The sequence below is a fragment of the Corvus moneduloides genome, chromosome 2 (genome assembly GCF_009650955.1).
Source record: "Corvus moneduloides isolate bCorMon1 chromosome 2, bCorMon1.pri, whole genome shotgun sequence".
Taxonomy (NCBI): domain Eukaryota; kingdom Metazoa; phylum Chordata; class Aves; order Passeriformes; family Corvidae; genus Corvus; species Corvus moneduloides.
The window spans coordinates 106,488,162-106,513,613 of record NC_045477.1 but is presented as its reverse complement, the minus strand read 5'-3'; the positions used below and the strand labels follow the sequence as shown (position 1 = coordinate 106,513,613).

General features: G+C 41.0%; 1 protein-coding gene across 1 annotated transcript; it reads left to right on the top strand.

Moving 5' to 3' along the window:
* On the top strand, positions 1-22,274 carry CLTRN (collectrin, amino acid transport regulator). The gene is made up of 6 exons (XM_032100704.1): positions 1-187; positions 559-617; positions 6,295-6,380; positions 14,012-14,128; positions 17,231-17,425; positions 21,458-22,274. The coding sequence occupies exons 1-6, from the start codon at positions 121-123 to the stop codon at positions 21,606-21,608; spliced, it is 675 nt and encodes a 224-aa protein (XP_031956595.1). The 5' UTR covers positions 1-120; the 3' UTR covers positions 21,609-22,274.
* The last annotated feature ends 3,178 nt before the right edge of the window (positions 22,275-25,452 follow it).

Here is a 25,452-nt window from a genome sequence, read left to right as displayed (position 1 = left end):
ACCTTTTACTTGGTTGCTCACTTGTGCTCCTGATGCTTTAATCCTGGGTCACAGAAAGTTTAAGAGTGCTTTGCAGGGGAGACTCACTTCTTTTTGCCTCAACCTTTCCATGCTGACGGGATGTTACGGGCTTTGCTGCTTACACTCTCTGCAGTTGCCATTGCTCATGCTGAGCTCTGCAAGCCGGGTAAGATTTGGAACTGATTGCCATCCTTCTTTAAATAAAGTAGCTATCAGTTTAGATTACAAAGCTGCCAACTTCTCAGATTTTTATTTTAACTGTTTTTCTTCAGTTTGAAGATTAAAACACTGAGCATTCAGATCTTTTATGAGTTTGCAAATTAAGTATGGAAGTTGATGTCACTTAAAGAGGTTGTGGTAAACCTCACTGAGACTCTGTAGGGCTTTTTCATGCAAGTAACTTCTGTTCTCCTAAGCGGGTCATCTCTTAAGACACATTTAGAAACTGATGTTTGTGAAATAATCAGGGAAGTAAATGATTTAAAGTCCTATTTTGACTGACTATCTGTATATGTTTGCTTTTTCTCTTTGTGCCAGATGCACAGAATGCTTTCAAAGTACGAATTAGTATCAAAACAGCTTTGGGAGATAATGCAGTAAGTACTGTATCTTCACATATTCTTCCTAACTCAATATCTGCCAAAATAGAAGTAATATATACTGTAAAATTTCTGAAGGCAATAGAAGCAATTTGTTCTGCAGTGTTCATTGTAATAGTTTGCTCAAGTCATGATCCAGGCATCCATTTCTTGACATTTGACTAGCCCACTCCTTAAAAAGCATTCTTTAGAAGAAATATAAAGCTTGCTTTTTCATAAAGGTAGTTTTCTGTCAAAGATTTTTTTTCCCCTGGAAAAACAGTAGGGATGTTACACTTTATGCATGAGAAGTGCTGCATAAATGTAAGTCTGTATTTTGGGAAAAGCACTTCTGCTTGAGGGTGCTAATTGTAAAGTCAAGCATGTCTGGGAAAGAGAAGCAGGAAAAGATTTTTAGGTCTTTATGAAATGGGGCTTTGTATCAGGCTTTCAGACAAGCATTAACTGTAGAGATCATTCAAGCATGTCTCATCAATTCCCTGCTAATGGAGGGCTTCAGATAGTGGCCTTTCTTCTCTGCTCGTGGTGCGCAGGCTTGTCTCATAAGGACTGAAATGCTTTGGCTTAATTCAGATCTTTGGGCTTAATGTAGAAGTACTGGTGTGAGCAATGAGAGATACATAAGAGATCAGGACATTAGATGACTGAGTGGTCCTTCCTGATCTAAGGCACTATTTAATATGTCAGAGCCCAGTACTTTGTTAGTTTGAATACGTAGAGCAAATCTGCAGCATGTTAACAGGGCTCAGCAGAAAATTAGGTATGAAACATCCTGGACAGTCATCTCCACTTGTGAGTCTGGTGTCTGACTGTGTTATGAGCCCTGGGAAATAAAGCAGTATTATGTTATAAAAGGTTGGTGATATGAGAAACTCCCTGTGACTGTAGAAGCTGTTCTGAAATTACCCTGAAAGATCAGGTAAGTTAAACTAACATTAGCAGGAACCTAAATTTCACTGGTAACTTCGTAAACCAGACAAAGTACAAAGAAATATTCAACATACCAGCTAAAGTAAATGTCTGGAATTCATACTGAAGTCAATTCTCTTCGGTGGGAGACTTTAATTAAACAGTAGTGCGAGCCTAGATTTTTTTTTTTTTAATTATTAAAAATAGTGTAATACTATGGCTGAAAATACATCAAAATAATTATTAAATCTCTCCTTGATGACAACTGCTAATATTTTGGTTTAATCTTGGTTCAACATAGTAGCAAAGAACAAAAATTGCAGTTCCCAGTAATGACCTTTTTTAGTGCCTTTTCCATCTCCAGCTGTAGTAAAATAAGGGGAGCTTGTTTGATCATTTATTTTTTTTTTTGTTTTTCATTCAAAAAGGATATGAAACAAATCATTGCCATTGAAGGCACTTTATATTGCAAGATAAAAGCAACAACTGAGGAGTCTATTGTTTTTTGTAGTCGTTTATTTCATATAACAAAGTGTGTGAAAGCGCAAAGAATGGTACAATTGAGAGCAGCATTTTGGAACAACAGCTTGCTGAAACTGGTATGATGCCATAGAAAATCACCCACAAATAATAAACAATTTATTTAGTACACAGGTAGTAATAGTTACTTTTCATAGCCATTGCAGTCTTCTCTGTGAATGACTGAAATTGAAAACTGAAACTACTATGAAACTGAAATTCATTTTGGTTAAAGGATTTGGGACACTTTACTTTTTTGTGTTATGTATTTTAGCAAAGAAAAGTGTAATACTCTCATTGTGTCACAGCAGGACACGGTCAGCTTTGTTCATTTCCAAGTCACTTCAAGCTCCATGATAACAGAAAGCCCTGATACTGTGGGAATTTTCCTCTAGGAGTGGCAGGATAATTCCAGTGTACATGCAAGGGCATAGGAAATAGGTTGGTGCAGCTTTTCACATGGTTTAGTGCACGCCATCCACTGTGTGTGAAGCAGATGAAAACGGGACACCGTTTTTTAATTTGTTCATCACCTAAGCTGTACTCTGAGGCAGAGAGTTCCATTTAGTGTATTTATTTAGTTCTTATCACAATGGAGCTGGACAGAGCAGTTCAGATGCAGTAGATATTCAGCTGTTATCATTTTATTTGCAAATAATGGGTGTACTTGACAGAGATGTTTGCTGATCCGTGGGAGGAAACACGGTGCCTGTAGGCCTTAAATGGAAGGTGATTTATGAGTCTCTCTGAGGATGGTTTTGACTTCATGAGTGGCTTCTGGAATAGCTGCTAGTCACTGGTTGCTTTCTGTTCATGGAGTCAGCAGAGGAGTAGAGAGTTAATTCAAAAGGAACAGAGGCAACTAGAGAGTGAGAAGTGATGAGCACTGACAAGTCCATGTAACTTGGTGTCACCACTCATTTTAACCATAAGAGTCAAAGAGTTGGCACCTCAGGGGTGCAGCCAGGTGAAGTAGAAAGTGCACTTGCTTCTGGCTCATGTATTCACGCTGCTTCCAGGGTAGAGGATGAAGAGGAGGAATGCTAACATACACCTTGTGTCTTGCCACAAGATGGGATCCAGAAGTGTTGTGTGTCTGTAGCCATTCTGCAGTCTGAATGGCTGTACAGTTAAACACAGAACCATTTAGGAGGGAAAAGATTTTCTAGGGTCCCTAGTCCTCTGCTGCTCCAAGCCAGGTCCACACTGAAATCAGGTCAGAGCCGTCTTGTAATATTATATTCTCATATCTTAAATTTTGTCATTTAGAGCACTATTACAGCATTTCACCCCATCAGCAACCTGCATTCATCATCTTTCATGCATTATCTCATCATCTTCGTTCAGTAAGAGGCAGTTAAGACTGCCTTTCACAGTCACCTGTGTCCAATTCTGCTCCTCCTTGAAATATAAAGGATGGCGAGTGCAACTGAGCCAACGTCTTTGTGTTGGTTCCTTTGCAGCACCAGGAAGATGTAAACATTAATAGTTCTGATAGCGTCATGTAGTGTTTCATTGTTAACAGTTATGTTTATAGTGTGTGGTTGCAAATAATATTTAATGTTTCCTCTAGAGCAGCAGAAAGTGTGCATCAATAGCTGCTCTGTATAGGAACATCCTCAGTCATCAGCTGCACGCCAGGCCTTTGCATTTGGAGGGTAAAGATGAAGCTGATAAAGCCCCATAGTAGAATGAATCAGGTCTAGCGGAAGTGTCCCTGCCCATGGCAGGAGAGTTGGAACTAGATGATCTTTAGAGTCCTTCCAATCCAAATCATTCAAGGTTTCTTTGCATCCATCCCTCTGATTGGAGAAAGCTGCTGATTAGAAACTGTTTTCTGGAAATTCATGCCCACCTGTCCTGAGTTCATACAGTTTTTTAGCTTGAAGTTCTTGCCTTACTTTTCCTCCTCGTTATGTTGCCTTCACCTTGTATATTCCTGTATGCAGTCATGGACAGAGGTTCTTGTTCACCTGGAGCCCACAGCAATCTCCATCTCCACTACTTCCTGTTTAATCTCCGTTTTCCTGGGGCTTCTTGCCCTTTGGCCCAGAGGGCTGTCTGCAGTATCTTCTCCTTACTCAGGCAGACCCCTGACTTCTGCTGAGCTTTCTCTGCCAGCCTTCTCCCCCTCTTTCTTGCAGTTTTCTGTTTATTCTGTCTCTTTTAAAGTGCTTACTCTTTCAGCTGGGCCTGGAATTCCTCACTACAAATTATTTTCCCTGTTTTGAGATACCCTTTTTTTTACTCTGACTTAAAGAAGTGCTAGGCTACTGCATTATTTATGAAAACTGTGACAAATTGTGCATGTATATATGCATTGCACTAAACATAAACATGTACTTGGTACTGCTGCATTGTATTTGTGTCCATGTAAGCATGAAATGGAGTGTGCTTCATCATTATCCATTTTCAAGACAACTGATTAAATTATCTCTACAGCTGGCTTAATCCACTGGCTAACAAATGACTTTTTTCTGTCCTCTTAGACCTGTTCTCAAAGACTGCAGATGGCATGTAGGGATTCAGTCAATAGTGCCATACACAGAAAAAAAGAGATCTTCCCTGTTAGTACTGCAAATTGTGCTTCATGGTTTAAATATAGATATCTTTAAAATGATGATAAATAGTTTTATGGCTCCGATCTGTATTAATTCCTTTACTGCATGATCTCTTTTAGTATTAGTTGCTCTCATTACTGTCACATTTTCATCAGTGCAGTGGGATCAAAACACAGGCTTTTATAAATTTTTTCCAAAGAGTTTCTTTCTGGTTTTTTTTTTTTTTTCAGTTGAAGTTCCCAGGTTGGCAGGCATTATTACAGTATGCTCACGACCCTCTTCATTCATGAGGCAAGAGTAGTGAGTCAGAACCCAGGTTCTCAGCACTGCAGCTGCACTTCGATGCTGCTCAAGTTGACTGCTGCCTCAGCTTTCCTGACCCTGTCCTGTCTCATCTCAGGGAGCCCATTTCACTCAACATTCATCTAGGGATGACAAACAAATCACTTTCTCCTCTTTAAATGACTGTCTCCTTCCCTGTTTAGTTTCCCAGTCCACAGGATGCCAGCACAACATGAGGGCTGCAGATACCTGAAAGTTGGATTCTCTTTTTTTGTGGAGAGGTTGCATCTCCATGCACCCAAAATCAGAATTTAAAGACCAGAATTAAGATTTCGAATTTGCAATGCTATTTACTTCTTTTTGATGTACATTGCTGTTTTTTGAATGTGTTACAAAGGACTATGAAAAAGTAGGTCCAAGTTGACAACAGATTTAAGTGTCCGCACCACTGGGTGTCTGGTTTGCATGATTACAGAGCAGATTTTTTTAATGCTGAAAGTTAAAGATTAGATTTGTGTTCTGATTGACTGAAGACAGCTGTTTCTAACCTCCCTTAATATAATTCCAAGAAACTAATAATCTCTGTAATCTGCTGAAAGGGGAAGAAATTCAATCGGTATGCCTCAGTCATGGCTCCTGTTATAAAAATGTAATAGATGCAGTTCTTACAGGTCATTAGAATTGCATATGTGAGTGAAAGCCCAGGGGAACCCAGTGAAGCCGTCTCAGAAAACTTAGATTATGAAAGCATGATTTTTCATCAAGACAACAGAGAACAGTTTTTGGAGCCTATGTTCTCCTTATTGAAGTAGTAGGGATGCTATTTTCTTTCTTTTATCTCACATGCAATATAATAATTTGTAATATAGTTGAGTCTTCTTGTAATCAGAACAGTGTGCAGCAATAAGGCTGCAATCTCATTTTATTTCCTGCTGTCCTGATGTCCAGCTCCCAGAGACCACATTCAACATTAGGGGTTTTTTTATTGTTATTTTTGGGCAGGGCCAAAAGTCTTTGAGGGTGGTTTTAAACCTTTTACTGAGTTTATCCAGCAAAAGAGGCAAAGCCATGAAAGCAGCTGTGTGGGGAGAATTCTAGTCTTTGGTATAAGAAACTTTACATCTCCAGTTTGGTCAGCTTTCAGAAATATTAAGTTAATTCAATTTTTGGAAACATTCTTTGCAGTTTATATTATTTATATTGCAGTTTATATTGCACTTTTTTTTTTCCATTAGAAAAAGTCCTTTGTCCATACTAAACAATGGGCATTTATTTTCTTAGCACAACCAGAGAATTTATTCATTTTCTTGATCAATACAGCATTTCAAGTTCAGCAACTCTTTTCCCTCTCTGTACTGCCAGCACTGGTGCTGAAACTAATTATTTTCCATCTTCCTTTACAGTATGCCTGGGATGCTAATGAAGAGTACCTCTTCAAAGCAATGGTGGCTTTTGCAATGAGAAGATATTCCAGCAAGAGCACAACTCAGTAAGCATCTGCTTGGATTTGCCTTATACATATTAACAATGCTGCATGTAGTGACCTTTCCTCTGCTGTACTGAGCTGTAGAAATCATTATATAGAGATTCTAAAACCAGGCTGTTGCAGTATACTTCTGACACCCACATACATATGCAACATCACACTGTCTCTGTCTTAAGCAATGTTCAATCTTTGAACCAGTGTCCCTGTGGATGTGAAGTGACACAGCTGTGGAGCTCAGTGGGATGGTGCCAGTTCACTTTAAGCAGAATGCAGCAGGACGATTTGACACCTTCCGGAGACTATACTGGGAGGAGGCAAAGGGACACACTGGGAGGTCAGGAAAGGCAGCACAGATCTTTGAGTAAGCAGCTCTGGTGCATGATTCCTTAGAGCTCAGCTTCAGCAGTGTGCTGAAGATGAGCTGACTCAGAGCCCTGGGAGGTGGGTATGCCGGTGCTGTGCTCTGCTGGGCGTTCCTATCCCTGATATCACAGCGGTTGAGTTACCTACCATCAAGAAGTTTCAGATGTTGCAGTGCAGATAGAAATCAGCCTGTAATTGGTTTTGGGATTAAATCTACCCTGAAGTATTGAATATTCTTTTCAGGCTTCTGATCCTTGCTACTCTATGAAATTAGATACCAGATTAGACAGACCATTTAGCAAGCTATATTTTCAGGATGTTCTTATCTTTCTTAAATAAAAAACCTTGTAAGTGCATTTCCATAGACCTATTATTTTTTTCATTGTTTTTCAACCTGAAATGAAAGATTGATGGTTCTGGTAGGCTAATGAGGATAAGGTTTTCAATTTACTTAAAAATAAAACTGCTTCAGGCAGTCACTGCATCAGGTGAAGCATATTCCACATTTGCAAAGATATTAGTTAACTTTAGTAACATGATGATTATTGTGGCTGCTGCACTTCTCTTAAGTAAAAGGGGATTTCCCCCTCCATGTGACAGGAATGTTTGATTCCTGCTGTTTCATTTTTATTCCTCAGAAGTGGTCTCCTTTGAGCAAGAGAGCTGTTACGTCAAGCTTAACAAAAACAGCCAAGTGTGCTACTCAACCCAATTAAAATGACACTTTCAAAAATGAGTTCAAGATACAAGCTAATTAGAGATGATTATGTAGGACTTTCTCTCAGGATTTCAAAGGAGCAGAGTTTTCATTCAGCATCTGATCCATAAAGATTCACTTTTGTATACTTATTTTATTCCTGGGTCCTTTTTTAAAATTATTCTCTTCCTTCAAAGTCATGGTACTTTCATACAGCAAAAGACTTGTGTCAGAAGCCAGTGATCTTTTTCCTCTTCAAGCACTGTGGTTTTCTGAAGATTAAAATAAGGTTGGTGCAGGAATGGGAAAAAGTCAAGCCGGTATGGAAGGAGTAGAAGTTTTAATGGCAGTTATCTGTACCCACTCTGGGCAATCATAGAATTTATACTCATTAATTCAGTTTCCTGCTAAGAGAATTTGCCCTATGGACAAATATGATGATGTCAGTGTTACTCTGATGCCATGATGATTTTTTGCCTTTTCTTTTTATACCTTTTTACAACTTCTGTATTCTTTAGTGTTTTTTGCCTACATTCTTGGACTTGTTTGTAAAGCTAGGAGACTCAACATTTTAGAGGTTTTGTAGTTAGGGATCAATATGCCTCAGACACCAAGGTCTTCTCCAGAACACATTCTGTAAACTAAGATAGAACCATCCAGAGGAAGGTTCCTTGGGGAGGGGGACTCATTCGAGCCTCTCACTGGGGAATTTTTGATAGATATGCTAATTAGTAAGACCTATAATGCTATACCAGATCTTTTGGGGGTGTGCATTGCGGTGTGCATTGAGGTGCATTTGACCCGGACGTAGTGCACCTAAGGATCCTTAAAATAAATACCAAGGTAAAATCCCTTTTTCCCTTCAAACTGTGTTTGACTCTTGATTTTAAGACCAGGAAAAGGCATCAACTCCAGTTTGGAGGTGGTGTTGCACACATCAATAATTCCCTGCTACTAAGTTGGCCAGAAAAGTCAGTATAATATTTGGAATCAGCCAACTGTGGGCATCTTTACCTCTTTTTAATATGGTATCAGATTTTCTCGTGGGGTGTAACTTGGGTACCCCCCTCATGGGGTGTATATTGCAGGTATAACTGATAACTCATCTAGGACTTAGAGACTCCTTTGGGGTCATTACACACAGCATGTCGCCTGAAGGAGAGCTTTGCAGCTCTGAGTTCTGGCACAACTTCCTAGGCAAAAGGCTGAGGAGTTTCCTATACATAAATCTCTCCCAAATCCCAAGGGACCTTGAAGTCCCCATTTAGTGATGGAAAGGCTAGATAAACCTCCCAATATACCTCAAATAATCTGACTTTTACATGGCAGGCTGTGAAAGTCTCCATCCTATTAGATGCCTCGGAAATAACACACTCCCCACCCATGTGTCTGGCAGCTGTAAGGAAGGACTGTAGTCCTGCTGCATTCCTTCTGCAGCGGGCATGGAGGTGTGGGAGCACCCAGCCTCCCAGAAGGTACAGCAGCATGCTGCACACAGGAACAGCACCCTGGCAGAGCTGGGAAAGAGAGTTCACTGTGGTGAAGAGGGAGGCACAAGCAGGAGGTTGTAGTAAATAAATTACACTGCACTGCTGGCAAATAAATTACATTTCACTACAAGAGATTTTGCAGGAAAATGCCAACAGATTTTCTTCAGGAGATGTAAAAGACCAATGACCAATTATTCTGTCATGTAAGAACAAACAAATTGCCTGTGGCTGCATTCTGGTAGCATCTAAACTTACGGAAATTTTGTATCAGGTTAAATGAAGTTTTTTGTCAAAATAGAACCTGTCAAAAATCACTATTATTTTACATAATTAAATACTGGTTCTGTCAGGGTATGAATTATGCACATGGCCATAGCCAGGATGTGACAAACCTCCCCTTTTACATCCCAGTAATTTCTAACACACCCACATCCCCGAAGTAACTCACAGCCACAACTAACTTCCACATGAGACCCAAATGCTATTAACTTCCACAAGCTCTGTCAGGCCCCAAAATAATTTGTCTGGTGGATCAGGATAACTATTGTTGCAGTCTGTCCCATCATTTTTGATATTCAAAGTCACCTCTTGTTAGGCTTCTGAAGCTGGATAAAAGCCAGCCTGTGATGACAAGCATTTCAATGTGCTGCTGCAAACAGCAGTTGATGCTGTTGTTTCCCTTGTGTAACCACTGAGTGACCCAGCGTAGACTGGGGAGGATTGCACGTTACATCTCAAGTTCTCTGCAGTTAATTTCCAAACTGAAAAAATCATGTAACAGTGTTTAATGTTTGAAAGGCTTGTCAAATGTTCAAGTTTGTGTGAAGCAGAAGAAAGGCACAATCAATCAAATTACCCAGTAACTAATAATATAGATAGAAACACTTCTTTTTCAGTGGAGAATTAATACCCCTTTATTTCCTGCTTTATATGTGGCCTTTCAATTGATTCTCAATATATATGGTCATGAACTACGTAAGCCAACCTTTGGTTACAAGGAGAGGAAAGTTTGGTCTCTCAGTGTTAAAAAATTATTGTTGTAGCCTTTGTTAGTAACCCTGGTTTCTCTAATCTGTGACTCATTTGAAATAATATGCATCTCTTTTGGGCCTGAGACTAGTTAATCTTTAGAGCAAAAAGAATGTCAACACATTTGTTTCCATTCAAGTAACAGAATCTACTTTTGGTACATCTTCCCCCCATTTATAGATAAAAAACCCTGAAATTTTCCTTACAAAGTGACCAGAAAAAAATTCATCAACATTATCCATCTTCCTAAGACAGGCTTTTTTGATACTAAAAATATTGTGACCATTTAGAACAACAAAATAAGACTCTGGAGTAAAGCTGTTACATCAAGGCGATCCCATGGCTGCTGGGAAGAAAATAATGTTCCTTTGCAGGAGCAGCTGCAGAGCCCTGTGTTGGAAGAGGCGTGATGCTTTTGGGAGAGCTGGAGATATGCACTTGAGACTTGGGGCTGTGGTTCTTTCATGAGCTAACAGCCATTGTGGGCACTCAGCTCCCTTTGACTCTCTGACAGCTCTATCTTACCCCTAAACAATCCTTTAAATCTCCAGAAGGAACAATGATGGTGTTTTAGGCCAAGGAATTGCTAGGGTTTCCTGTACTCTGCTCACCAGTGTTTGTGTATATTAAAGGAAATGTAGTTTTGGACTTTTGCCATGGTGCCATAAGGCTGAACCAGGATCTTGTCATTTTGATGATAACAGTCTGATATAATCCCATGTCAAAAATCTATCAGCTGCTAAGGAAAGAAAGAAATGTCCACATATATATTTACAAATACACTTCATTGGTGCCTGGAGAAGCCAGGTTTCTCAGATCCATACAGTGTGATGTCATAGTTGCAATGGTTCTGCATGTTGTGAATCCAACCTGAATGCAAGTGGCATGGGAGAAAAAAAAGTGCACCACTGCATAGAAATTGCCACATTGGTGCTTGTTGAACCAGTCTGTTTTGGTGTTTACTCATCTTCTTTGAGCTTCTCATGAGTGGGATTATTCTCTTTGGGACCTGGAAGGGTTTATGGCATTTGGATTCCACTGATGAAAAAGTGGTGGCTTGTAATCGAGAAGGATTTTAGAAACAACAGGGAGAAGAAAGGAAGCCAAATTTATGTATCTTAGTGCACTCCTCGCTGCCCCTTGTTTCAGTGCTGTTTGGTCTAGACACAGATGTTACCCCCATGGTGACTGGCTGCCTTGTCTCATGCTAAAACCTTGGCACTTTAGAGAAGACCCTAGCTTGAAGAGTCTTTGAATGAGGGTATGAAAGTCAGGGTCTTCTGCCAGTCCTTGTCTACCTTTATCTTTCTCTTTGGGGATCAATCTTTCTTCACTTACTGCATTTCAAGAACATCTGTAGGGCAACACCAGGCTCAGATTTTCCACCTGGCCCAGTTTCTGATTGCACCACAGAAACTGCAGCTTTAGGAACTTCAGCAACATGAAGTTTTGGGTCCTACTGTTATAAACACCCAGATAGAAAACGTCCTCTGCAGTTACAATTTTAGATATTCTGTGAAGTCAGCAAGAGTTTGTCAGCCACCAGCCAAAAGTAGGCATTTTTTCCCCCTCTCCTGTAAGTTTTGTGCTTTCCTTTTGTTTTGCAAAGAATAAAGCTGCTTTCATCTTCTGATTGTTGCCAGCAAACTGATGTGAACATGTTTTCAAATTCCAGAGGATGGCTTTCCTCTTTTATGCATAAAAATTCTCTGTATTTGCAAAATTGATACGGTTCTAGAGAAGTAAAAGTGGTCATTTTGGCTCAGTAAAATCATTGCTTTCCATTTTATTGCACATCTCTCTGGAATGTGCCCAGAAAGCTGACTGCATCCTGGGCTGCACCAAGAGCAGTGTGGCCAGCAGGGCAAGGGAAGGGATTCTGCCCCTCTGCTCTGCTCTGGTGAGACCCCACCTGCAGTGCTGCATCCAGCTCTGGGGTCCTCAACACAGGAAAGACGCGGACCTATTGGAGCGAGCTCTAAAGAGCCAACATGAAATCAGCTCAGATGGTTGGAGCGTGGTGCTAATAATGACAAGGTTGTGGCTTCAATCCCTGTATGGATCACTCCCATAAGAGTTGGACTTAATGATCCTTGTGGGTCCCTTCCAATTCAGAATATTCTGTGATTCTGTGATTAGAGGACTGGAGCACCTCTCCTGCAAGGAAAAGATGAGACAATTTGGTCTGTTCACCCTGGAGAAGAGAGAGCTCTGGTGTGACCTTATAGCACCTACCAGTACCTGAAGGGAACCTATCAGAAAGATGGAAAGAGACTTTTGACAGGGGCATGTGACAGGACAAGGGGGAATGTCTTCAAACTGAGAGTAGATTTAGTTTAGATGTTAGGAAGAAATTCTTTACTGGTGGTGAATCACTGGCACAGGTTGCCCAGAGAAGCTATGAATGCCCCATGCCTGGCAGTATGCAAAGCCAGGCTGGATGGAGCTCTGAGCAACCTGTCTAGTGGGAGGTTCACTGCCAATGGCAGGAAGGTTGGAACAAATCTCTAAGGTTCTTTGCAGCTCAAGCCATTTTATGATTCCATGAGATAGATAGATGATAGATAGACCTCTGTAAAACGAGGTATTGCACTACCCAGGGCACCTGAAACATCACTCAAAAAAACCTTTAATCAGCAAGTAAAACATTTCTAGAAAATACCCGTAATGAGGTACTGTGATCTGCCTTACAAGCAACTCCCTGGCTGGATGGGGACTGCCCAGATATTGGTGGGTATTAGTGTTCCCTCCTGCCCCTCTTACCCCCAATCCCATCAGTCCCACCAATCGCACCAGTCCCCCCAGTGCCACCAGTCCCCCCAGTCCCTCCAGTCCCCCCAGTGCCACCAGTCCCTCCAGTCCCCCCAGTCCCCCCAGTCCCTCCAGTCGCCCCAGTGCCACCAGTCCCTCCAGTCCTCCCAGTCCCCCCAGTGCCACCAGTCCCCCAGTGCCACCAGTGCCTCCAGTCCCCCCAGTCCCCCCCAGTCCCCCCAGTACCTCCAGTCCCCCCAGTGCCACCAGTCCCCCAGTGCCACCAGTCCCTCCAGTCTCCCCAGTCCCCCCGGTCCCTCCAGTCCCTCCAGTCCCCCCAGTCCCCCCAGTCCCCGCAGTGCCCCCAGTGCCCCCAGTCGCACCACTGCCAGCTCCCGCGGGGCCGGGGCGGTGCTGCGGGCGGCCGGCAGGTGGCGCTGCCCAGCAGAGCGCGGGGCGCTGGGGCCCTGTCGCGGCCCTGCATTACCGGCTTTCCCTCCCTTCCTTTAAATACCCGTGATTGTGTCATTCCATAACGGTTTTCTGATATTTCCGCCATTTACTAGGAGAGAGATGAAAAAAATGGCGCTTAAAAGGCATTTTGCACACTATTTACGTAGTATGCCACGAGAAGCTGCCTGCCCATGTCCCTCCACATTTAACTTCACATAAAGCTGAGCAATCTTCCTTTAAAATACATAATATAAATATTTGACACTGCTAAAGGGCAGAGGCCAATGCCAGTAGAAGGACTAAATTTAGCTTGTTCCCTCCACTCTGTGCCTGGCTCTGTGAACAAAGATGTCAAAAGGAATAACATCAATTCCACTGATCTTCCCTTCAAAAAATGTATCTTGTAGAAGAACTCACTCACTTGACAATCCTGTGTGCAATTCTCCATGACCGGTTCCTGTGGTATTTGCTGTCAAAACCAGAATTCTTAGTTCACCAAAGCATTTGCTTCATTATATGGCCTTTGTCACAGCCAGTGATGACTGTTATTCAAATATGTATTTGTCCATTTAATTATGTTGAATATATTTCCAAGACCATGCAAGTTTGTAATAGATTTAGAAAAATTTTTGAAGACTCGTTTGGTCTTCATAAGCTTGATTTTTATAAAATCATATTGGGAAATGGGAAATGCAGTGAGTGATTTCTTTCTTGAGTATTAACTGTTAACTTTTTAAAAAACAAGAATCCCCCCCCCCTTAGGTGAGAGCAATATTTTATGAAAATCTAAAATATTTAAATAATTCCTTCCATGCTTCTTTAACGATGATTTTTATTTTAACTATCTGCAGAATTTCCAATGTGCTGCTCTGCAATGTGACAGATCGAGTGTCATTTTGGTTCGTGGTCACAGATTCTTCCAAAAATGTGACAACTGTTCCTGGAAGCGAGGTAGAAGCAGCCATCAGGTACAGTCACTGCTTTTGCAATGCTTTCTTCCTTGTTTACGGGGGATGTTTTCTCTCTCTGGGCCTTGTATGAGTGAGCACTCTGCCTCTTTAAGGATGAACTAATCCAAGTTGCTAAAATACTGAGGGATCAGTACTCTTTAATGAATGTGAGATAAGAGGATTTTTACCAGTCCCACAGAATGCAAAGCATGTGAGCCTTGGGATTATAACTTTGGAAAGAATCTCTGTTGATGCTGAGACTCAGAAGAAATCTAGTCCCTTTCCAGAGCCCTGCCTGTGATGTGCTGTCCAGTGTGTGGTACATTGCTCTCATCCAGCTGCTGCATTTCCCAGTGAGATAGCCTTCTTCCTCAGATGATGGAAGGGCACACTTTCTGGGTGGGATTAATATAATTTAGTTTTCACTGCATGCTACATGCACATCTACACCTGGGCTAATGACCATAGGCTCCCTTTCAGTGCTTCTCACTAACATTTCATCTGACTTAATTTAGAAGTCAGCTTTCACATGAGAAGAGCTCCTGTGAACTCCTCATGAGCAGAGCTGGCTGTGTTCCAGCTTGGTTTAAACAATTTTATGCTCACATTCTTTTCATACCAGCTCGTTCTAGAATGCCAGTCAATATCACAGCTGAGCAGTGCTTGTACAAAGTACAGTGCACTACAAATCACTTCACTTTCTACCATCACATTCTGTAGCAAGTAAAAGGAAGAATGTGGAACTGACAAGGAAAAAAGAAAAAATGGGTAATCTGACTTCAATGGTCCAAAAAAACCTGCACAAGGGGTTTATAGGGATGAGTCCCTCAAGCAGCATAATGCACATACATTTCTCAAGCATGGAGTGGAAAATGGATCTCTTTGTTTTCAGGCATTCTGTGCTCTGTCTTGAAAATTCATGTTATCTCTATGGAGGTGTAATGCCTAATTCCTGATGAATGAGTGTGCGTTCTTTTGGAAAGATTAATTTAAGCTTATGAGCAGATTAAACTATTTCCTACAGAGACACCAAACAATAGCTTCATAGCATTAGTGGAGCAAACAGATTATTTATTCACTGAAGCTCTCTGTAAGAGTGCTGGAATGCGGGGGTTTTGCATTTCTGTTATTCTTTGATACGTTCAGTAGCATAAGCTGATTTATTTAAGTCTTTTATGTGCCCTGTTTGGCACAGAAATTGGATGCTGTTATTGTTTGGTTTTTAACTGTTGTCTGTCACTTGATAAAGAATATGCTATTTATGAAAAGTTTTAATTCCTACCTAGTTTAAAAGCAAGAAATAAAATGGTCTATAAAACTACAATGCTTTTTGTTCAATTGCTTCTGATTGCAGGCTTCCATACAAAACCTTTATCATAATTCTTCATACTATGGTAGCACATAACACTAGTCATGGACTAGAATTTTGTTGTATGAGATTCCTACAAAGTAAGAATAAAGAGGAAGGTAAACCATGTCAGAGCTCTGTATGATACTCAAGATTTTGCATAAATATACACAAGATGTAGTTATGCATATACAAACATGAAATGCACTTGTAGTTGCCTGTTTCAGCACATAATTCTGAAACTCAAGCCATTAGATGAGGGTAAACAATGCTTATTTCAGCTGTTCACAATGATCCTTTCACATCAGTAAGGAAATCTTTTCTAAATGGCAGACAGCTTACGGTATTATGAGTCTTAAAACATGCCATGGCTTTCAGTCCTGTCCAGGAATGCTGACTTTCCATTAAGGCTAAGAACCTCCTGTTTAAGGGACAGCCAAACATTATGATTTCCAAGAAGTGAAATTTGCTAACTTGTCCCTGTATTTCCCATACATCTTTTCTTAGGAAATACTTGCTCTCTGGTAAATAAATTGAATTGTATACAAAAAAGAGCTGCATTAATTCACATAATGGCTATCAAAAAGAATCTCTCAAGACCAATATATGTAATCCATTTGCTTAAAAATTTTTAACATTTTGAAAAAGCTAATGAAAGATACTTCTAAAGCCCCTTAAGCCTGCTTAGATTTAGATCCAGAAATATCTTACAGGCAGTGAAATGCTTACAGGCAGTGAAAATGGGTGGAGATATCCACTGAAGGGTAGCAGTTGTATTACTTCTGTGAAAAAGCATATTTCTCAGACTTACAGTTTCTCATAATGGGAAAAATATGCAAGGTACAAATCCCTTTAGCTGCATCCTGCAGGGAAGAAGGACATGTTGCCAATAGGTGTGGATTCTTCCAGAATGAATTGTATCCTGTGCCTCATGGACCTAAGAAAATCTACAGCAGCAGGGGCACATGTACCAGCCCATAACATGCAAGATGGTTCAGTTTGAGGAGGCACTGTAAGTAAATCCTCTGAGCATTGAAGGGTAGATCTGCCACTCCTGTGCTAGTCTTGAATGCTACATGAGCAAGGTAACAGAGCCAGCCTTACTGCTTACAAGCTACTATGTCTTCAGGACATGATTCAAACCAGAAATAAATAATAATACTGTACTTCAGGTCTCATTTGTATTTCCCAGTTTTTCAGATAAATGCATAGGAAAGTCTGGTGTTCGAAATGTTCCGAATGTGTGGGTGTCTATGGATTAACTGAGGTCTCTGGTATAGCCAAGGTCTGTGTAATCCTGACAACATCATAGAATCACAGAATCATAAAATCATAGAATCACAGAATCATTTATGTTGGAAAAGACCTCCAAGGTCATCAAGTCCAACCTTTGACTGAACACCACTGTGTCAAGCAGACCATGGCATTGGGTGCCATTGGGAACACCTCCAGGGACAGTGACTCCTCCACTGCCTGGGCAGCCTTTTCCAATGCTTAACCACCCTTGCAGTGAAGAACATTCTTTCTGTTGTCCAACCTGAACCTCCCCTGGTGCAGTTTGAGGCTATGTCCTCTTGTTCTGTTTCCTGAGAAAAGAGGCTGACCCCCATTAAAGGTAGACAACATCCTTTTCTTCATTATGGTGGATGACATTCAGCCCTGCCAAACTTGCAGCACATTCATGGAAAATCCTTTTGTTTTCTACTACCTTTTGAACTTGTAAAATACCTTTATAAAGAGTTGTGATGTTTTTCTGTTTTATTTTCCTGAAGGATGAACCGGAACAGAATCAACAGTGCCTTCCTACTGAGTGACAAAACACTGCAGTTCCTGAAGATAACCTCAACCTTAGCACCTCCTGTTGAACCCTCTACACCTGTCTGGCTTATTGTATTTGGTGTTGTTCTTTGTCTCATTGTGGCTGGGATTGTTTTCCTCATTATTTCAGGGATTCAGAAACACAAGAAGTAAGCAGCTTAGTCTTTCTTCTGTTTTAATGAAATACTTGCTAGTTAGGTCAGCTGGGCTGGTTTTGTGTTTCAGAGCAGCCTCGGACAGATTAATGCTGTGCTCCCTTCCCTAACTAGGTAAAGGTAACCCATGTCTCCTTTTCTAAGGAAAAGGCTTAAAATTTTTAGCTGTGAAGTATAGATGCTTTAGTAATTTTGGAATGTAATGAGGAAATGGAGAGTGTAAGAATAGGATCCTGGAGGCCACCTAACTAGAGATGAGCTTTAAAAAGACAATTGATGTCATTCTTGTGAAGGTTTATTGTGCCACAGACCACCCACATAGCTACCAAGAGGGAGCTGGCAGTGACTGTATCCCTTCCAGGGCAGTAGTGTCAAAAGCTGGCAGGGCTAAAAAAACTGTGCTTCTGCAGCTTGAGAAGACTCAGTAGAGCACACAGTAATGATTAATGTATGGCTGAAGAGGACCTGCTCACTGGAACAGTGCAGGGTTTCACCTACCATTCATGACTTGATGAGCCCAAAATACCCAGCCCTTCACAGGTTCATGGGCAGATCTCCCCGTGAGCTTAGGAGCTTTTCTGGTGGTAGGGCAGGAGAGGGAGACTCTCTTTTCTTCTCCGTTTCTGCCCTGGTGGCATGGGTGAAAAAGAGAAAACTATTCATGCTTCCCTAGTGTGAGCATGTGGGAGGAGCACAGGGAGCAGGTGGAGTTTTGATCCTCCCATCTCTGCTGACTCAGAGTTTAGCATAAGGAATAGAAATTTCTCAGCTGTGTTGAGATTCTGCCACAGAAGTTCAGCTTCTACCCTGCTTTTGGCTGCCGCAGAGTTTAGGTTTACACAAAATTATGACTTCAGCAATAGATTCATACAGGAACAGCAGAAGAACTGAAAAAGGGTAAATTCCTGCTGATAACTAGATGATATCAAAATTACTGACTCTATGATGGATTGTATTCCCAAATATATCAGAACAAGGAATTAATATATGAAAAGTGGTATGTTGCAGAGACTTCCTTTCTGCCTTTTTATGACCTTGAAGAATGTTAAAAGACCTAAGAAGAACAACACTTGTGAAGGTTAAGTGCTTCTCATAGAAAACCTTTAGTAGTGTAGTCAGAATCCCTTCAGTTATATTTTGCATTCAGAGGAATTGTATGAATTTCCAAAACCCCTTTTCTGTTTTCATAAAAATCCCCCAAAATTCAGCAAACAATAGATGAAAGATGCTGTTGAGGAAAGAGTCTGGCAAGGTATTTGGAATCTGTGGATAGTTAAAGCCCTATCACAACCATGTTGTATGGACTGAATTATTTCATGCCCCAAATATAGGCAACCTCTTCTGTAAAACTGAATGATGTTGCTACCTGAAGCCCATACCTGCCCTCTGTGTAGTATCTTGGCTCTGTGTTTCTTTATAGTGCCTAACTTAAAGGGAGTCTTCAAACATTTCACATTAAGTGTAATATAAATAAACTATGATAAATAGCTGTGATTCTTCTAGCTAAAATAATCACTTGTGCTTCTTATCACGCTGAAAGACAGGATTTCCCCCTGTATTTCCAAAATAACTCGGCTGAGCTTGAGCAGTTCCCCTCAATATGGTGTGAGCTCCATGCTTTTATCATCACACTGCCATTGATATGGCTTCTTGATGCCTGCCTGTGTGCACTTGGCACCCTCTCTGTCTCATGCTCTTGTCCTTTTAGTTGCTATGCTTTTTTCCTTTTTTCACTTATGCCTCTGTTTCCCTACTCTACCATTACATATAACCTTTCCTCAGAGCAGGTTCATCTGTGGCTGAACTCTAACCCTCCTTTCACATCAATAACATCTGCAGGCAGGGGCAGGGAAGTGAGACAGAGGATAAACCAAGCATATATTTCTTCTATCTACTGTCATGAGGACTGGAGAGGTAAATGGGATGGTCTGGGCAATTTGGCTTCTTGGGAAAAAAAAAAAAGCCAGACATCAGAGAAAAGAATTACAAAAGCACTGATCTCTTTTTCAGACACTGAAGTAAGTGACCAGGTTTTCAAAGACTTCAGTGTGTCCAGTAATTAGTTTTCTTGGGAGCTTGTCCAGAGCTTACATAATGGGAACTCTGTTGCCTAGTAAGCTGTGTTGGAAATCTGGCCCCAAGGATGGTGTTGACTTCTCATAAATCTGGCATTCTCTCTTTAAAGTATCATTTAAATACCTTGGTTCAGATAAGACCAAAAGCACGTGCTCCAGGCTGTCCGTGCTCAGGGTGTCAGGGAAGGGGAGTTGGCCTATACAGGAGTTTCACTATCGAGTTAGACTCATGCATCATTTATTGAACTGAGATTTGCTTCTTGCAGTGCCTACAGTGATCTGGGTCAGACACACTGTCTCCCTTATGTTTGTTCTCCTGTCCTTGCAGCAATAGGACACCTCCCTCTACAGCAATAGATTTGCCACATGCCCAGGGCAGGACCATCCTCTACTGTCTGTCCTGAACGAGTCCAAAGTCTCCCCCTATCCCCCAAAATTCCATCTGCAGCAGAGGCCATAAACATTTGCCTTGGGAAGAGTGAAAACAGAGTAGACAGGCAGTCTTTCCCTCTATTCGTGTCCCAGCATTAAATTTGCAGCTGTGGGCCTTCCTGAGCTGGATTTGGTCTTCTTGTATTGGGAAACCCACAATGTTTTCTCTTCCCTTAACTTGTTGGGTCACCCCTTGGATTCATGGAAATTTTTAGCTTCTCTGAATTCCTCTGGTGATGAGTTTCACACATCTTCTACTCCTCTCATTTTGTTTGAACCTCCTTCTTAGTAACTTTTATATTCTGTCTCCACAGTTTTGTATTAAAGAACACTCCTTTTTATCAGCGTAAGAGCAGCCGGAGGTCAGAGATTTCTGCTACTACACCCCAAATTTGTTTTAACAAGTCTGTAATGCCAAGAATTTTCCAAAGGCCAATAAAATGTTATTCTTGTTAATATCTCTGTTATTAGCAGTTACACTGAGTCAGATTTTTATGGTTGTCCTGAGTCAGGCTGTTAGAGGACATGTTGTGGGGTAGGAAGAAGCAGTGCAGCTGACCTTTGAGTTTCTTATCCTCTGAAACCGCTGATGCTGCAGGCCGTAAAGTACAGCAGGTTTTTCAACTATGAACTAGTTGTCCTCAAGGTCAGAATAAATCTGGAATTAAAGGAACATCATGACCTGTTGACTGATATTTCTTTATTACATCTTCTCATGATTTTATTTTAGATAATTTATTTTAGGGTTGGTTTTTTTTAATGTATATCATTTTATTCAGCCACTATTATAATATGTTTTTGCGACAACTGGAGCCTGGAAAAGTGAAAGCCATGCAATTATCTGATCTAGAAAACAAAAGTATAAAATACTGGGTAGGAAGGTGGCTGCTAATGAAGTTTGAAGAAAAAAAATGCAGATTTGCAGCATTGAGATTACCTAAGAAGGTAATCATGAATGTTCTGAAGAAGGTAATCAGGCACGTGAGGGCACCCAAGTCTCCACATTTGGAGGCTATAGTTAGTCTAAGACTGATCTGTTTCTAAAAAGTGTGTTTTATTTTTGTACAGATCATGGGGTGAAATCTATGACATACATTGCAGAGTCAGACTAGATGTTTAGTGCAGTCCTTCTTGATGTAAAAAATCCCAAACAGATTTAGAGATTTTTTCAATTTTTTTTTTTGCCCCATCTTTTGCTTTTGCAGCTTCCAGTCATTTTACAGAATAAAAGGAGTAAATAATTTTTAGAACATGCTTACAACATGTCTACTTCAGATTTTCTGGTTTCCAGTTGTAAGCTCACCTAAACAAGGGCTTCCAATCTGTGGGTTCCCTAGCTACTGTATCTAGATACATCCATCTGGTGTATTTACTACAGCAAGGAAATACACCAGATTGTGCCTTTATGAGCATAACCTATGACAAACTTCTAACTAAATATGCAGTTTTCTGTCTGTGGAATCATGGTGGAGTGCTGCAGGTCAACAGAATAAGATGATCTTTTCTTTCTTGTTTTTAGAAAGAATAAAGACTCAACAGAGAGAGAAAATTTAGAAGAGAAAGTTGAAGTGACACTAGAAAATGGGATTCCTTGTGAAGCACTGGATTTAAAAGCAAGCCACATTAATGGAGTCTTTGCAGCAGATGATGAACGGTTCACATCCCTATGAAATGCTGCCACGGCTCTCTGGTGTTTTCCTGAAAGACTCCTGTGCCTACCTTTTCTCATCACTACTCCTGAATGTCAAACATGAAGACAAGAAAAATGTCCTTTCACGTAATTTCCCTTGAGAGAACCTTTTGCTGATAACACATACACTTGAACCTCCATTACAATTTTTCGTGAGCAACACAAATGAGAAGGCCTCAGATAATATCCAGAAAAGATTTCCAGAAGATGTGTGGCAGAACAGGGTTGGAACCTGCCTTGTGTCAGGCATCTCATTTTTAATGATTATTTAAATATGTCCATTGCTTGTTTTTCCCTGACGTAAATGTGAAACTGCATTATTCCTGAATGTCACAGGGGAGATCATCTATCATTGTCAGTCCTTGATGGGTTTTCTCTCAAGTCATATGCAAAAGTTTCTCTGTAAAATTACTTCTGTTTGCTGCTATGTTGTATGCCTTTGGATGGAACAGTGATCAGTGCATGAAAGTTTTCATTTATTGAGAAACAAAGAAGCTTTCACAGTCTCTGTAAGACCAGGTCAAAATAGCTGGATCATCTATAGCTCTGGGGCTAGCAAAGATCTGGTACTTAGAAGTGTTTTTCACTTAACTGTTAAAGTTACAGGTCATGTGAGCTGGAAATTAAAAGTTGCAAAACTCTGAAATTTGTTGAAATTCAAAGTCAACAAAGGGCAGATTTTCCACAGGTGTAGTCAGTGTTTAGTGCCCAGCTCTCATTAAATCATAGAATTACAGGACAGCCTGGGTTGGAAGGAACCTTAAGGATCATCTAGTTCCAATCCCCCTGCCATGGGCAGGGGCACCTTCCAGTAGACCAGGTTACTCAGAGCCCCATCCAGTCCAGCCTTGAACACTTTCAGGGGTGGGGCCTCAACAGCTTGTCTGGGCACTCTGTTCCAGTGCCTCACCACCCTCATGGTAAAGGATTTTTCCTAGTATCTAATATAACCTGCCCTCTTTCAGTTTGAAGCCATTCCTCCTTGTCCTGCCCCTACATGCACTTGTAAATATTCTTTCACAACTCTCTGGAAAAATCTTCCTTACATTTTTTAATAATAAAGCTAGAGTAGATTTCCAGCATAGCCAGTCTGGGGTCAAAAGAACCTTCATGTGACAGGTGGATAATTTTTGAAAGGATTCAAGGTGTGAAACACCAGCTGCTGGGTTTGGTGCACCTGACCTGGATAAGTGATAAAATTCAGAAGTACGGATCCACAGAAAAGGGGAGTTTTGTGTGTGGGTAATTGTAAAAAAAGAATGGAAATGTGTTGAAGCAAAATCCAGTATCTGCAGTCACCAACCATCTGCCCACATCACTAGAGGCAGGATTTGACCATTAGCCATCCTCTTTCCAGTGTCATGTTTAGAGGCAGTATTAGAAAACCTCTTTGCTTAATAGAATTATTTCATCAGACTCCTCACCAACAGGAACAGGGTTAAACGGAGTAAAAGCTGCTTGTAAAGGACCATCCGGTGTCCTGAAGGTACAAAGGTTTCTTGTTTCTCAGGGTAGAAATCCTTCAGCCTTTTGGCTGTATTGAGCACCTTTGACTTGTCTCTACTGGCTCTTAGGACCGGTGTCAGCAGACAGGGAGGAATGGGAAGGAGAAGGGAAAGCAGCAGGGTGAAGGGGGAAAGCTGAGCAGGGGAAGCCCGAGGCTAGGGGAGGCAGGGGAGAGTAAGGCTAAATGCAAAACAAAACTACGGAACCCACTGATCATTTGCATCATGTGGTCTCATTTGTCACAGTTGTCTTTGATGTCCTGCTGGTGGGTACCTCTGCACAAGGACTGCATCTTCTCTGTGTCCCAGTGTGTGCTGCTCCATTCTGAAAAGGACTAATAAAGTTGGTTATTAGTGATAATATATCAAATATAATATATAATATCAAAATTCCCATCCACAACATGTGGGTGTATTTCCCACAGGAATGTCAAAGATGAAGCTTGCCAGTGCTGGAGGGGGAATATAGAGTACAGTGTTATTATTACTGCGTCAGTGGTTGCACCAAGGTCTCTCATGCAGGAAAAGTTTTATTGGGGTAATTCAGATCCCATCATTTCTAAACCTTCACACTTTTCCCATTCTTGGTATGGAAGATAGCTACACCTCAGTGTGACCACAATGGATTGCTGTGACTGCAGCACCTCTGCAAGAAACCTGTGAGAGATTTTGGTGAGAACAGCTTAGTGGTGCAAGAGTAACCTCAAGCTACAGATTAAGAATTGCTGTTATCCTGTATTTTACTATATGATACTGAAATAAAATTCACTTGAGATGAAACAGGGCCAAGCTTATCTGAGCATACCTCTTAAGGCCTGAGTGAAGGTTTGTTTCAGCCCATGGCACTGGCCACCAGTTTGAAAAGAGGTTGAAAGCCTCTGAACAAAACATTATGCCATGTGGGCTAACTGTGGTGGTAAGTATTTAATCAGTGTCTTACAGCTCACCTTTTAGCATCATTACTTTACAGCAGTTTGGCTTAATATTCTGCTGCTGATGATATGAGATTCACCCAGAGCATACATCTAACTTGCCTCTCTTATGACAGAAAATGGCTTGAGAGAACCAAATGATACATGAGCAGCCATATACCACACTTAGCAACACTTTGAAGCCGGTGTAGGTATTAGCTCTTTCACTGAAATAGATACCACAAATGAGGTTAATCAAGGGCACAGTGCTACAGAAGAAATAAATCTCTTTTCTAGTCTGTGCAGTAGGATCATATTAGAAAACAAAGAACACTTTGATTTGGTACAGCCTGTCCTCCAGAGCCTGCAAATGGTACAACAACAATTTATATCCCTTGAGGATCTGGCCCAGATGTTTTATGTAACTTCCACATTTTTTTTCTCTAAAACACCTGCATCCAACAGCTGATAAGAAAAAAGAAAGTGAGTAGCAAGCAATATAGAATATATGGTGAACTGCTTCCTAAAATAATGAGTTGGTTCTGCTTTTAGTTACATTTTTACAGTGCCAATGAATTTTGAAAAAAGGTACATGGTGTGCCCAAGACTGAACTGTTTCATTTTCAAGAGCAGTGTTTGAGAAAAGAGAGGAGAAAGGAAAATTAAATTAAATGAATCAATATACCCAGAGAAGTTCTGTTTGAAGAACATCTGCAATGTTTATCACTAGCTCCACATCCCCAGCAAGTCGACATTTCAGAAAGGACATTTACAGTTCTGTTCAGCTTACTTGAGAGAGAGCATTGATGTCTGCACTAGAATGAGCACAAATCATGCACGAATAAGTTGTTTACACTGTCAGTCATTAGCTACACATTTGGAGTGCTGCAGAACGTCGATATAAAGAGTCTGTCTGTGGTACTCAGCCCTAAACATCTCTGTCAGCCCACCTTGAAGCCTGGTACTCACAACTAGAATCAGTATTCCCCTGGGGCTCTGCCAGTGCTGAAGAGCCTTCAAGGCTGAACTCATGGGCCTCATGCACACTATATGCTCCTGTTTGTCTGTCCAGGTATAACATTTGCTTCTGTCTTACTGATCTTCATGGAGAACCCTTTCCTGGCTGAGCCTTCATAAAGGGGCACCTTTATTCTACATTTTGAGGGAAGTCAGTCCATTGTTTCTGCTGTTGTTCACAAAAGAGATGCGTGAAGCGGGCTCAAGAAGCCTCAGGGCAGGATTCAAGTCCTGTTCCTTCATCACTGTGAGAACAAAATAATTCCCAAATTAATACAAATCACAGTATTAGCACAAGAGCTTTTGGTTTGATAATTTCTTTCAAGGGCTGGGTGCCAGTTTTGACCAAGCAAGGAGAGTTATCACATCAGAAAGAGTTTTTCATGTGTAA

Bases quoted from the DNA above. Each gene is read 5' to 3' on its own strand.
- CLTRN (XM_032100704.1), top strand. From the start codon at position 121: ATGTTACGGGCTTTGCTGCTTACACTCTCTGCAGTTGCCATTGCTCAT. The intron at 618-6,294 runs GTAAGTACTGTA...CTTCCTTTACAG, and splicing joins CAGCTTTGGGAGATAATGCA to TATGCCTGGGATGCTAATGA. The intron at 17,426-21,457 runs GTAAGCAGCTTA...TCTTGTTTTTAG, and splicing joins GGGATTCAGAAACACAAGAA to AAAGAATAAAGACTCAACAG.